This window comes from Andrena cerasifolii, chromosome 2 (genome assembly GCF_050908995.1).
Source record: "Andrena cerasifolii isolate SP2316 chromosome 2, iyAndCera1_principal, whole genome shotgun sequence".
Lineage (NCBI taxonomy): Eukaryota > Metazoa > Arthropoda > Insecta > Hymenoptera > Andrenidae > Andrena > Andrena cerasifolii.
In genome coordinates this window covers 20,057,756-20,070,873 of record NC_135119.1, presented here as the reverse complement: position 1 = coordinate 20,070,873, position 13,118 = coordinate 20,057,756, and the positions used below count along the sequence as shown (strand labels likewise).

Sequence of the window (13,118 nt, the reverse complement as noted above, 5' to 3'; positions counted from 1 at the left end):
AAATTTTAACTGAGCCTTTTTGAGACGTTGTCGAATGAAAGCATGCAAACAAAAATTTTTCGATTTTTTTAGATGGATGCCTTTAAACGTATATGAGAAGTAACGTAACCATCAAGGTACACCTGCTGTAGGAATTCTTAAAAATTGATATTTATATTTATATCAAGGGCGCATAATTCATTGACTTCGTCACTGATTCTCTCTAAGTGTTCATCGCTGCCTGGCAGCCATACTTCGAACTCAACTAATTTATAAAATAAAGTACTGAACCAATAAAAGGTATCGAAGGACCTAAAAGAAGTTTTTTTCTTTCTGCTTTTGAATGATATATTCCCTCAGAAGCTAACTCATTGGCATACATTCAAAGAAGTAGCAATTACTTCGACCATGCTCACGAATCATTGTTCTCATATGCATGCAATCCTGGTCCCATAAAGGACCGGAGCAATATCGCACGGAAACGTCGAAGACACAAGGATTTAGTGGCTTAATTTCCAATTAATATCCGCTCATCGGTGCATACGAGTTTCGAGACGGGGTCGAATCAAAGTAGGGGGCTCTCCTTTACCACGAGTATATTGGATTTCAGGACTACGAGGGGGTTTGACCCCCATTGATAAGGGTCATCTCGATGCTTTCAATACCTATCCCCCGGCAGGGGGAAGGGTCGACGGGTCGCTGGGGTCGGATCCTCGCTTTTTAGAGCGGGGGCGTTCGATTTAATTTAATCCCAACGTCCAGCTTTCTTCTTTTGACGTTGACTTTGCCACCCGAAGTTAGAGACGACCGAAAACGACGGGGCATGGGTCTTTCTCTTCGAATGGAAATTATCAGGGTGGGATTTTAAAATTCACGCACTCTTGCTCATTTCAGAGAAGCACAACGTTCGAATGGTCTTCTGTTTCTCCCTATGAGGATTTTGAATTACATTTTAATTGCGAGCTTCGTGTTTGTCTATGCGTGGAAATAATCAAAAGTTATCCTTTTTTTACAACAGCATGTTCAAATATTTAATTCCTTGTTAGTTCTTTTCTTCATAATTTGAATTGAATACTTCTTAATGCCAAGTAGAAGGAGGAGTGAAATTTTGCTAGACAGTTTTGTGTTCCTAAATTGCCAGTCGATTCCTCAAATCGCTTTAGGCGTAATAATTAAATACTTATAATTATCCATATGCACTGGGAACAATAAGCAACAAATTTCAAGCTACTGAATGTTTTCAATCAAATTTCTCAGCGCGAATGAAATTATTATGAAATGTTACATTTCCCACGTAACTCGCCAAGATTTACCGCTAATGTTCACTAATTTCTAGGGAAACACGCAAAGGTAATTAAGTTCGCAATGGAACAGACAAGACCGAGTTGCAGAATTCTCGGACTTGGGCGCGTTTCACTCCGAATTTCCGTCGACTTTGTGCGCCGGTTTCTTTGTCGGGAACACCGAAGGGAATTTCTCCTCCCACCATCTTGCTATGCTCTTTGATATCGCGATATTGAATACTGAACATTCATAACAGGTGCGTTCGCCTGTAACTTTGTATTCACCAGACTGTGTGCGTTTGAGGTTTCAAACGGAAACACTCTGTCGCCTATTCTTCAGCCACAAATGATTATTGTTCGCTAACAATTGGTCGGTGAATTATTAGCCACTTTTTACACACATCACTGTTTCTTTACTAAGAACTTAACACAGTTCTTCGAGTATCATAAATATAAAAAGTATCTTTCGAAAGCAAAATACAGTATTAACATTATTCCAGTCTCTAATTAAACTTTGTCCACATCTCCAAAATTATCTCTGAAAATTCTTTCAGTAGAATAAATTGTCTCAGTTCAATGACATCATTCAGATGGAAATCCGATGTTAAAACTATCTTCAAAGCAATTCCCAGTGAAACGATATACAGAAAATCACTCTTCAAATAATTACTAATTACTTAATGAAACAAACTGTAATTTTAGATGTTTGCCATGGTGGAAATTTAGATTTCTGGTAGCTTCATAAAAAGTAATGAGAAAATTAGATTGCAAACATTGCAGTATTCAATTATAGAAAAATAGCAGTTACGTTACATTGTTCATAATTTAATTTTTTTTTCTATTTTAATTTCGACACTGAGTTGAGAAATACCTTTTTCCTTTGAATGAAATTTTCGTCTCCGATAAATATCGCGGGCCATTTGACACTGAGGGTACTAAAAAGAACTTCCGTCTGATCTCCATCAAATGCAAAACTGATCTGACTACAATTTCATCGAGTTAAATGTCACCTCTGCTCTCGAGTCTCGGTTAAGGGAGTCGCTAAACTTTCGATCATGATCTCCGTGAGAGAGCATCCCCAATTCAATACGGAGGGCCGCAGCCATCGAATAATGTACCATAAGTGTCAGGGCGATTTATGCCAGCCGCGTATACGCGCCTATTACGTTTTCACGGCCGAGTATGCCAGACCAATATGCTGGAACAAAATGGACGAGGGTGTTGCTGGTAAATGGTGTGTTGGGTAACGTGGACAATATTGCCCAGTATCCGCTGGCCTTCCGAGCCACCCCCTTGTATTTATACGGAAGGACCCACCTCGATTATGCCTAGGGGGCTTCGCCACTTTCGTCTGGAGCAGAGCGTATTACACGGGATTTGTTAGGCGTGCCACCGCAACGATCAATTATTATATTTGCCCTTTGGCAATAATGGGGATTACGTGACCGAAGGGATTGTGATATTTGATAGTGATTTTAATTTTTACTTCTAACGATCCCAGTCATATGAAAGATGCCAATAATTAATTGAAAATATTGTTATCAACATCGTCATTCAAAAGGGTGTATTCATAGATGCTGATGATTTTTATTGGTATTTTAAAAGTATGGTATAATTTTATGAGAAAAGAAGGGTGGGTGGGATTTTAGTTGGAAACAAAATTTCTGGTTTGATGAATGTGTTAATGTATCTGGGATGAGTATTATATAGTATGATAGTAATTTAATGTGTTTGAAGCTATAAGAGTTAGATTAATACAGAGTCGATTGAAGTGTGATAAAATGATACATGTAAAGGACAGGTTGTTAGATGTATGTAAATGAAACTTTGGGACGCACAGTGGGGAAATTTCGCGATTTTATGGCCAAAACTACAAAAATGAATTTTTGAATTCGATAAAATAAATGCAAATGTCAATTGAAGAACTAATATGAGTATCAAATGCCACCAATTTTACTGTTAAATGTTTTAATACAAAGCTAGTATAGACTCGCAAATAATTATAGATCGCAAAGAATTAATCAAGATTTTCAAGTTGCTTCCAACACTTATATTGTGTTATCTAAAGATCTGAAAATAATTTGAAGTAATCGATTCAATTCCTGGTGGTGCGTGAGATACCTTTTTGTCCTCAAAATATTTATGTTTCTGTTTTTAATACGTAATTTATACAATTTTTAACGTAGTGTTTTAGAAATAAACTTTTCATATGAGAATCAATTTTCAATACATAAAATAGTTATCAATCCCATAATATCCTGCAATGATTTTATTCAGCTTCGATCCTCTGTTTGATTGTTTGTATTGTGTATGTTTGTTTGTCTTCAGAAGCGATAACCCTTCTGCTATGCCCTGCTGGACTGTAGCAGAGGCATGCTCTAAAAAAGAAAAAAGTGTATAAATGTAAATAATACAAAAATCTTTATCGTTCGTAATTTTTGTAAGTGCTGTTTCTCGGATAATTTAGTTTCTCATATATCAGAACGTAAAAGTGGCGAATTTTATATATTAAAAATAAGTTTTGAGGTTTTGACCACGAAAATGAATATAGTTCTTCAATTGACATTTGTATTAAATTTGTAAAATTCAAAAATTTCATTTCTGTATTTTTGGTCATAAAATCGCTAAATTTCCCCACTGTGGGACGTAGTAAGCGATGTTTAGACAAACATGGAAGAATAATTTCGTAATTGTATTTTATTGTGAATCAAGTGTCTCGACATTTTAAAATGTTCGTTGAAAAGTAAGTTTACTATAATTAACTATAACTTCTTAAAGATCGTAGTGTATTAGTATTTAACCACTTTTAGCTGATTCAAAATCTTAACTGCGATGCTCATAGACGCGATTACGGTTCGCCCAATTGGTTGCATAGGGGTCGCTCGCCGAGTAATTCAGTGTTTGCAGAGTTTTTGGATTATTTGCACGGGGTGTAGATCCCGTGGGAAGTATACCTAGCAGTTTTACTGGTATAGACCTATTATAGAAGTCGTGCAAATATTACACATAGTGGAAAGGTCTTTTAAATGCTGTGAAGCGCACAGCGTGCATACTATACAATACACAAATTCCAATTAAAGCATAAAAGTGACCACATTCAATATCAATAATTTTCCGAACTGTCATGAATTTCAATTCTGTTGGTTAATTAAAATTTAATTAAATATCTAATTTAATTAATTAGAATTTAGTTATAAAATTCACTTAATTAAATTGTGCTCAGGTTTCTGTTCGTCGCTATTAATGCTTCATACTTTAATTAAGGTATGGTTTTCAAAATATTCATACTTTAATTAAGGTATGGAATTCAAAATATTTAAAATTACAATTCGGAGACACCTGTTCTAGAAACATGCCTGGATTAAATTGATACTCCCGAAAACATTTAACTCTGGAATCGTTCGAAGCAATCCATCGAATTTTACCAACTTCCGAGCGTGTTCGTGTTTGAAAATCGAGCCTTTCAATTTACATCATCGTTTCGTCGAAGCCTCCTCCTACCACCTCACTGTATTTCTAGCATCATTTTCCAGCCCACTGACTTTCTATCAAACTGCGCCTGGCATTCCCGTCGCCGCTCGTAAGATCAAATCTTTTGTGCTTCCTCCCCGTGTTTCTTTCAGCGTGCATGCGCCAATATGGTAACGTACGGGGGCACACGTTGCTGACTTTGAAGCAGGTAGATCCACGTGCTGACACGTGTGCGCCGACAGATACGAACTTAATCGTCCGTGACGAGCGCACCACGTGCCATGAATTTAAGTACATATTCGAAAACGTCCATCTTCTTCGATTGCAACATGAAACTTCACCGTCACGGAGAGCAGACGATTAAAAGCCTTTTCACACGTGACACGTTTATGACCCACGATTGGCGGTTGGGATATATTAATTTTCGGAGGCGGTGCTGGTTCAAAAATACACAGAAAATTTGCAAATGTAGGCATCTTAAACAACAGCTTGTCAGCTATAAAAATGTCTCGTGTAGAAAGGGCTTAATACATGGGCCATAATTTCCCCGCTGTTTAATACTCAGCATTCCCTTAAGTTTACAGCATAGAAACGCGTGTTACGATTATTTTCGACAGGACGCAATTTAATTCCGTGGAACTCCTAGCGGATTAAACAACGCCTTTGTCATTGCTGGAAACTCAAAAATCAATGAATTATTTATGATAGTGACAAGATAGTCAAAACGACGTGTCTATCATCAATATGAAAGAAGTTGTCAGTAAATTCCTAAAATATTCTCAATTTGTCATTGCGAAAAGTACAGAGATGGGTAGAAGAGAAATGAATCTGATCTGCTTTTGAAAAATCAGATATGTAGGGTGACTCGGTGTAATATGCCACAGTTAATTTTGAAACGTGATATCTGGCAAGTATAAGTAGATACAGGGAAAACGATAAAACTATATGGAATACTAGCTTTACTCGGCTGCGCCCGAAAAGTAGATTCTGATTTTATAAAAAAATGTTGTTTTTAGTATTTTTCTGTAAAAATAGTCACATTCATCTGGATCAGTGAGGCATAATGAGCTGGCGCACACTTTGTGATCCCAGAGTTTATCGTTCGAAAGTTTTAGGCGACAGACTAACACACAAACACTTTCTGCTGTATATATTAACATTATGTTTAAGCTAATAATTACAGATCTGTAGCTCTTGTAGTTTAACAATGAAATTAAAAAAACAAAAGTCTTCAAAAGTGGCACATTACGGCAAGGTAGCATATTAAACCGAGTCACCCTACACGAAGCTACTTTAAGGGTAGCTTAATTAATACCAAAACGATTTATTTCATTACATGTTGCATTTACTCAGAAAAATATCTTTAAAAATAGCTAGATTGACCCCTTAATACCGACAAGTCTCTAATCCGAAAATTGAGACAGGTACAATCATATAGAAGCACTTGAATTAACAATATCGCGACACATCCCCTTCTTACCACGATACTACGCGCGTTCACTCAGGCCGAACAGATTCCCATAAACCTCCCCTTAATTACGAATGATTCTCGAGGGACGGCCGGATCCTTGAAGAGTATGTACATAACGTCGAGGACCAGGATGATCCGCAGGGCTCCTCTCCGGAGATATCAAGATCGAAGATAGCCATGGACGCATGCGTGCAACCGTTGTAAGGAACATGAGATCTTAACTGGTCGATCTCGTGACATATTCCGCTGGTCCCCCCCCGTCCGTCTGTCCGTTCGTCCGTTCGGAACCGTCCGTTCTCTCGGCCCCGTCCGTCGGTTTGTCCGTCCGTGTCGCTCAGCGGGTGCCATCACCAGTTCTGCACCCTCGCATCCGTCAAAACGTTGACTCTTCTTTTATTACGCGGGCTGGCCGCGTTATAAATTTCGATGAACGATGAGCCGGCCGCCGGTAAAGAAAAAGTCATCCCTACCTCCCCGAATAACCAATTACTTGTCGTGTGCGTGAAAGTCCTATCCCGCGGGGATTGTCAGTGGTGTCGTTCGAGTCCAATTGATGATTGACCGTGAGCGTGCACATCAAGTATCGGGGCAGTCGCCGGTGGGAAAAGTCGCCGAGTTCAAGCACCGCGTTTCTCGGCCGCAGCGAGTCCCTTGTGAGATCCGAGGAGGGCATTTCCAATTCGAAGCATCCCCGAGCGTTTCGGAGCATTCCTACGCAACCTCCAGCTCCGTTCACCTCGAAGGCTCTAGGAAGCCCAAGTGTTAGGCTAGTTAGCTGCCCAGAACACGGTTGTCAGAGCGAATTAGAGCGTTAGGTGAAGATGACCGAGGGAGAAGCTCACCCGGCAGGCAGGATATCGCGAGTCCACGTCAGGAACACGATCAGACTCACCTCAACGCATCACGCTTCTGCCTAAGTACCGCGCGGTCGCTGCGAACAGACCTCCCAGATAAGTCGCGTCCTGAAACTCTTATTCGCTCCATCGAAACGACCTCCATCAGGAGGCGAGGGATTAAATTAATCGCACTAAATCACTCCGCACCGTGCCGCGAGGCTAGCTCCTTGTTTCGGACGAATCGCAACGATACTTAGCTACGTCGTTCTCCTCGCAGTCAAGAGGCGTTCGAAGGCGTTCAAATTAAGAATCCCCGTTCCGTTTTCGCTGTTCCAGGTCTCGAGTCTCAGGTGCAGGATCCCAAAGACCTCTACTGGTTCTAGAAGCGAGCCCCGGAGTCTCGTGGGCCGAACTAGTTCGCGACACCCCGTCGGGTGTGACCGCGGAAGACACGAGCTCGATAACTACGGAACGCCAGGTGACGTGGAAAAGGAACACGGCGAGGGACGTGGAGGTCCTGGAACACCGGCGAACGGATGCGACAATATGGCGGGCGTACAATGGTCGAGAAAGGGACAACGAGAGGAGACGGGCGTACATGGGGGACGTTAACGTGATATTAGCATGCTAGGGGATCTTATCCGTCGGGGCTCCTGGCGAACACCGCGAGTGAGGGAGGAGAAGTACGGACCTTTGTTATATGACCGCGCGGACGTGACGCCGACGCGGTCGAGCAAGTGTACATAGTGTTACCTAATTATTTTAAGGATCTACTATTAGCGTACAACTGGAATAGTATTAGAGGTATACTTTGCGCGCACTATTACCTTCGTAGCGACTGATGTCCGACCGGCCGCTGGAAGAGGAGAGCCTCTAGTTCGTATAGGAGTGTAGGGGATTAGGCCACCGAAACGCGCGTCTAGATTTCCCAAATAATTGCGATTCCGATGGATCGATCGCCTCTCGGCGCCACGCGATCGGGAGCTTCTCGTTTGCCGGACGACCGCGGGTCCATTTCGACTGAACAATGGAAAACAGATGCAGCGACGGGGAGGGAAATATGAGGATAGAGAGAGAGAGAGAGAGAGAGAGAGAGAGAGAGAAATAGAGAGTGGTCCATGTTCCTTGAATAATATTATCATCGTTATAGAGTGTATTTTCGTTTAGCACGAGGATTAAGTAATTAATCGGATGTTGCCGCGATAGCTAAGTTATTGAGGGAGATGAGAAGCCGGGAAGTATGATCGAGGGGCTAATTATTTGGTGAATTTAGCTGCAGACGTAAGTGAAATATTTATTGACCAATGATCTTGCCATATATATATATATTATAAATATATATATATTACTATTATTATTATTGTATCATAACACCGGGCGCTGCAGAAATTCTGAGATATCTCCGAGTCAGCAAATTAAAATAGTTATTACCCGAAACGTCACAAATTATTCTTTACATCACCCACCCCCAACCCCACCCCACCACACCCACCCACCCACTCAGAAAGGTAATCATCCATCGTGAACACACGCAACGCACACACCGTCATTTCGCCTAGCGGATTACTCTACCTTAAGCGCATCGTATCCATCTCATGTTATCGTCATCATAGGTGTTAAATAAATGATGCATTAATATTATACCCTTGCGTTTTCTCCACTCAACTTCTCACCCGACCACTTCGCAAGTTCGCTCCCCTCCCACGCGTCGATGGCTTCGATGAGAAGGTACGTGTTGGTTTTCAGTCCCACTTCTCTTTCTCACTTACTTTTCGACACTTTTCCGTAATAATTTTGATGCAATAAAAGCTGCGCTGAACGGACCAATGCAAAGTGTCGTGGCAATTTTTCGAAATGCAGTTACCAGATCTGGTTTCAATATTTTTTTTTCAGTCGGAAGCTGATGTTCGTGAATGCTGTGATATGAATTAGGGTGGATCCGGGGTTGTTGGTACACCTAACATAAAGTGGCTATTAAAACTAACACTGACGTTATTTATTTTATTAGAATAAACCGAATTTCTTCAGAATTTTATGGTTAATCAGAACAGCTGGTCGATATTTGCTTTAAGGCAATGTTGATGAGGCGCCCGGAGAAATGGAACGCGTCGTTCGGAGAGATGGTCCGCCCTTTTTTGGGAGAGGTGACCCACATAATTATTCGTGAAAAAATAACAAAGGAGGAAGAAAATTTATTTACAATTACACATGTATTGAAATTTTATTTGCTTACGCTGGACAAGTAGAGAACACATCAAACAAAAAATGAACTAGCTACTGGCGATTAGCAAATCAAATGAATACAAAGGGGAACAAATCAAATACATAAAAAAAATAATAAAAAATAACTAATAGAACAAAAGTGTAGAAAGTGAGTCATCCCACACCCACAATTTGAAAGTGAACCATTCATCCTAATCATAATTTTACCACCTCTCCTTCTTTCAGGGAAATATTAAACAAAAATTAACATAAAAGTGTATTCTAAATACGATTATGTACATTGTACACCGCTGCTTGATAAAAGAGGTTAAATGTAACATCAATTTACCTTTTATAGCCTTAAATCCAGAAAAACACAGAAGGAAGCGAAATGACGCTATTCGTTGAACTCCTTGGCTTCTGACGAATATATAATGCCTGAAATATAGCAACTCTACCAACTCCCCTGCCTACACCCCCGGATTTACCCTTTCATGAGTAAATTTTATATTAGGAATTTCAAAGTTTCTCTCATACAATATTTTGTAACGATTTGATTGAATTAGTATTTAATTAGATTTAGTAATAAAGTGGCAGGGATCGAAGACAATTGCCTGGATTCACCGCGATGACGAGATTCTGGCATGCCTTGAGTCTCCTCCAGGCCGACTGTACATATCCTGCGATCGTTTCCTGCACAGGAACATGAGAAACGCGTAGCGCCCCGTGGACGTGGGCCCCGTATCCGCGATTATGTTAATAATCGCAGAGATTACGGAGATAAGGCAGAAACAGAACCGGGGCGTACCTGGCTGAGAAAATAGAATTTTATGCTGCTGCGGTTCGTTACGCCGCTGCTGGTTAATTACACACCGCTGAATTTAGTGGCTCCACTCACGTCGGAAAGTTAATCGAGCACGTAATAAGAGGAAGTAATGGGAAGTTTAATCTTCTGGAATTCTAGGCGGAACTTTCGTTTTCGTTCAGCCCCCTCCAGATGTACCTACACAGCGATCAACACGTTGTACTATTTTGCTAGGATGGGGAACATTTTCTCCAAGGATATGTTTTAGGTGTCTTGTATTTTTAATACTAAGTAAAAGTAAAAGTAAGTATGATGGTGTCAGTCACCACTCGCTTATTGAAATAAAAATCAATTGTCATCCACCAAAAGTGCAAACGCTAATTATCAAGCAATTCTAATGTTTGAAACATGCTAATTATTATAAGGTAAAGCACAAAGACGTTTTCAATTTAGCACGATAAATTTTGAATGATTGACAGAGTAATTTGATATATGATGATATGAGTAAGAATTTAGTGAAGGATTTACCAGAGATCTTCGCAAGTTAATTAAAATATTGTTCAGAAGGACAGGCGGAGTCTTTAAATTTCTTTTCATTACATTTAATGATTACTACTCGTCAGTGGCGCAGCCAGAGGGGGGCCAAGATAATTGGAGTTTATTCTTTAAATCAATTTCATAATCACCTAATGAATTTTTATTTAATTTGCAGTAAATCAATTTTTCTGAAAAATATTTTTATCCGTTCAACTCAGCTCCCCCAAGATTAAATCCTGAGTGCGCCACTGCTTCTCATAAAAAATGACCAAACTGTGGTTGTCACTGTTCTTAGTGTAGATCTGAAAATCGACAGTGACTAACGTCCGTAGGGCCTAAATTAATGGAGCAGGCGAGATGTTTCAAGAGGAACACGTGTACAGATCGAACTAATATTATATTCGAAATGGCGATGAGAAAGGTCGAAAGACATGTGTCCCGATCAGCGAACGATTTCCTTTACACGTGCGTGCCCCTGCCGCTGGTAATGTTAACGAGATGAGAAAGTGAGCAATTAACTTCGTCACCTAGGGGAAACGGCGCCCCTAGGATTCGGACGATCGCTGTTATCACGTGTAAAACATGTGTAGCCTGATTGGACGCGGCACGAATGTAAATGGACCGGGAGCGGTCCTACGGAAGGGCAAGGTGGCGAGAAATTTTAATGAGATCGCTGGAGATATTTTCGGAAAGAATAATGACGATTCTGAGCTTCGACTTTAACGAAATCACATTGCGTTGCGGAAGAAACGGTACACTGTCACAAAACTTGAACTGGAAATTTGGGAACGATTTTCTGCGTTAAGCAGTTACTTTTCTGTCAGATTTCTACCTATACCGGAATCACAAACATCATTCGAAGAAACGATAAAGCTAAAGGGGTTTCGTAAGAGGGGTGAAGGAGTTGAGGGGAAGCTGCAAAGGTATCATAGTGGAATTAATAAGTCAAAGAAAAACAGTGGAATTATTTAAACACTGCGTCGGTAGTTTTCGCAGATACGCTTGGCAACGCTGCTTTAAAAACGAGATAAAATAAAAATTGTGTAAATAAATACAGGACAACGAGTGTGCATATTTTTGGGGAATAGAATGCTAAGTTTCTGATACCGATCTTCATATATTTTGGAGAAAAGAATATTAATAAGAGAAATGAGGAATAATAAAACCAGACACGATTAAAAATTTATTGGTCAATAATTTAAGGATCCCAAACCCATTTAGCGGCTGAATCAAACAAGGTTTTTCACGAATTTAATTGAGTAAACTTACGATCTCTTTGCGCTTTACACCACCTCAGCCTTTCCTTTAAACCCTCAAATACTTCGAAATGGTGAGGTACGGTAAACATTGTCGTTAATCTCATATTCAATTTCGTTATTCGAGACACATGGAATATCATGTACAATCTCATTAGGTATCAATTAAATAGGTCTCATGGGGCTGAAACCATTCTTTTATATCAGCCTTTTATATCACAATTACCACATCCTGGGATTACGCGTAGTGCGGAAACAGTGTCTTCAGTTACTTCATTAACCCTCACTTCTTCGTGTACTTCCTAAATATCCTTTCTTCCGTCGCGTATTCAACACTTCATCAAGCACATTCTGCTGGTTAGAAAACCTTTTACAAACCTGTCCCACCATTTCATCAGTGGGTACTATCACCAATTGTAAACAAAAGCATTTACAAGAGATTTTCTGCAACCGATAGTTCCACCGACAGACTTATATCGAATTAAATATTTCGTGCATCTACACGAATATTGAGACATCCAAATAATGGAGTATCCAGGTAAGAGGAGTTCGATTTGAACCTCAATTCGCTCGCAATCAGGAAAAAATGAAGAGAAAAAAATATTCGAGAAAAACGCATTTAAAGTTTCTGGGCAAAGGCGACGCTATAGGTTGCCGCTTCACGTTTTTAGCTGCCAAATCTACAATTTTGCGAATTCTACTATAAACCAAGCGGCATTTTATTGAGAAAAGATAGTACTTTCAGAAAGTGCAATAAAAAATCGATTTTTCGACTGCCTAGTCCCCTTAAGAGTGGTTCCACCGTAGGTATACCGTAAATTGAAATACCCAGTCATGTATAAGAAAAGTGTCCTCGACGAACAAACCCTTGCCCGCGCGACGATCTAATAGACACTAATCGATCGCTTCCACAGAAGCAATCGGCTAGACGACTAAAGCGAACCCGATCGTCCCGATCGGCATCACCGCGATCTCGATACGTCGATCCAGTTGCGCGGTATGCGCGGATAAAGCGGAACAACAAAATCCACTTACGCGGTCGCGGAGCAAGTATCCCGCGGAGCGCGACACGCTGCCCGATTCGCGCGACAACGATAACTCATCCCGTCGACGGTAATTACCCGTTTCGTAACGCAGCGGGGACAGACGTGCATCTGGATAAGTCGGCTCGGCTCATAATCTCCGATCGACGCGGATTCCAATAAACGGTAGCCGCCAGTAAATCTACCAAATAATAAAATAAATCGTCGGCCGTCGCGAAGGGGCTAGTCCCGATCT

At 40.5% G+C, this 13,118-nt stretch overlaps 1 protein-coding gene across 4 annotated transcripts in view; it reads left to right on the top strand.

Moving 5' to 3' along the window:
* Positions 1 to 13,118, top strand: part of Vg (transcription factor vestigial) — a 153,056-nt gene that overhangs the window by 114,947 nt on the left and 24,991 nt on the right. Inside the window, exon 5 of one of the 4 annotated variants that reach the window (XM_076830777.1) lies at positions 7,377 to 8,477. The exons of 2 other annotated variants lie outside the window; for them this stretch is intronic. In XM_076830777.1, coding sequence (XP_076686892.1) covers positions 7,377 to 7,671 — 295 coding nt within the window. In that variant the 3' untranslated portion in view covers positions 7,672 to 8,477. Of the gene's footprint in view, positions 1 to 7,376; positions 8,478 to 13,118 lie in introns of those variants that run through there. One more of the 4 variants, XM_076830778.1, reaches the window with a different exon arrangement.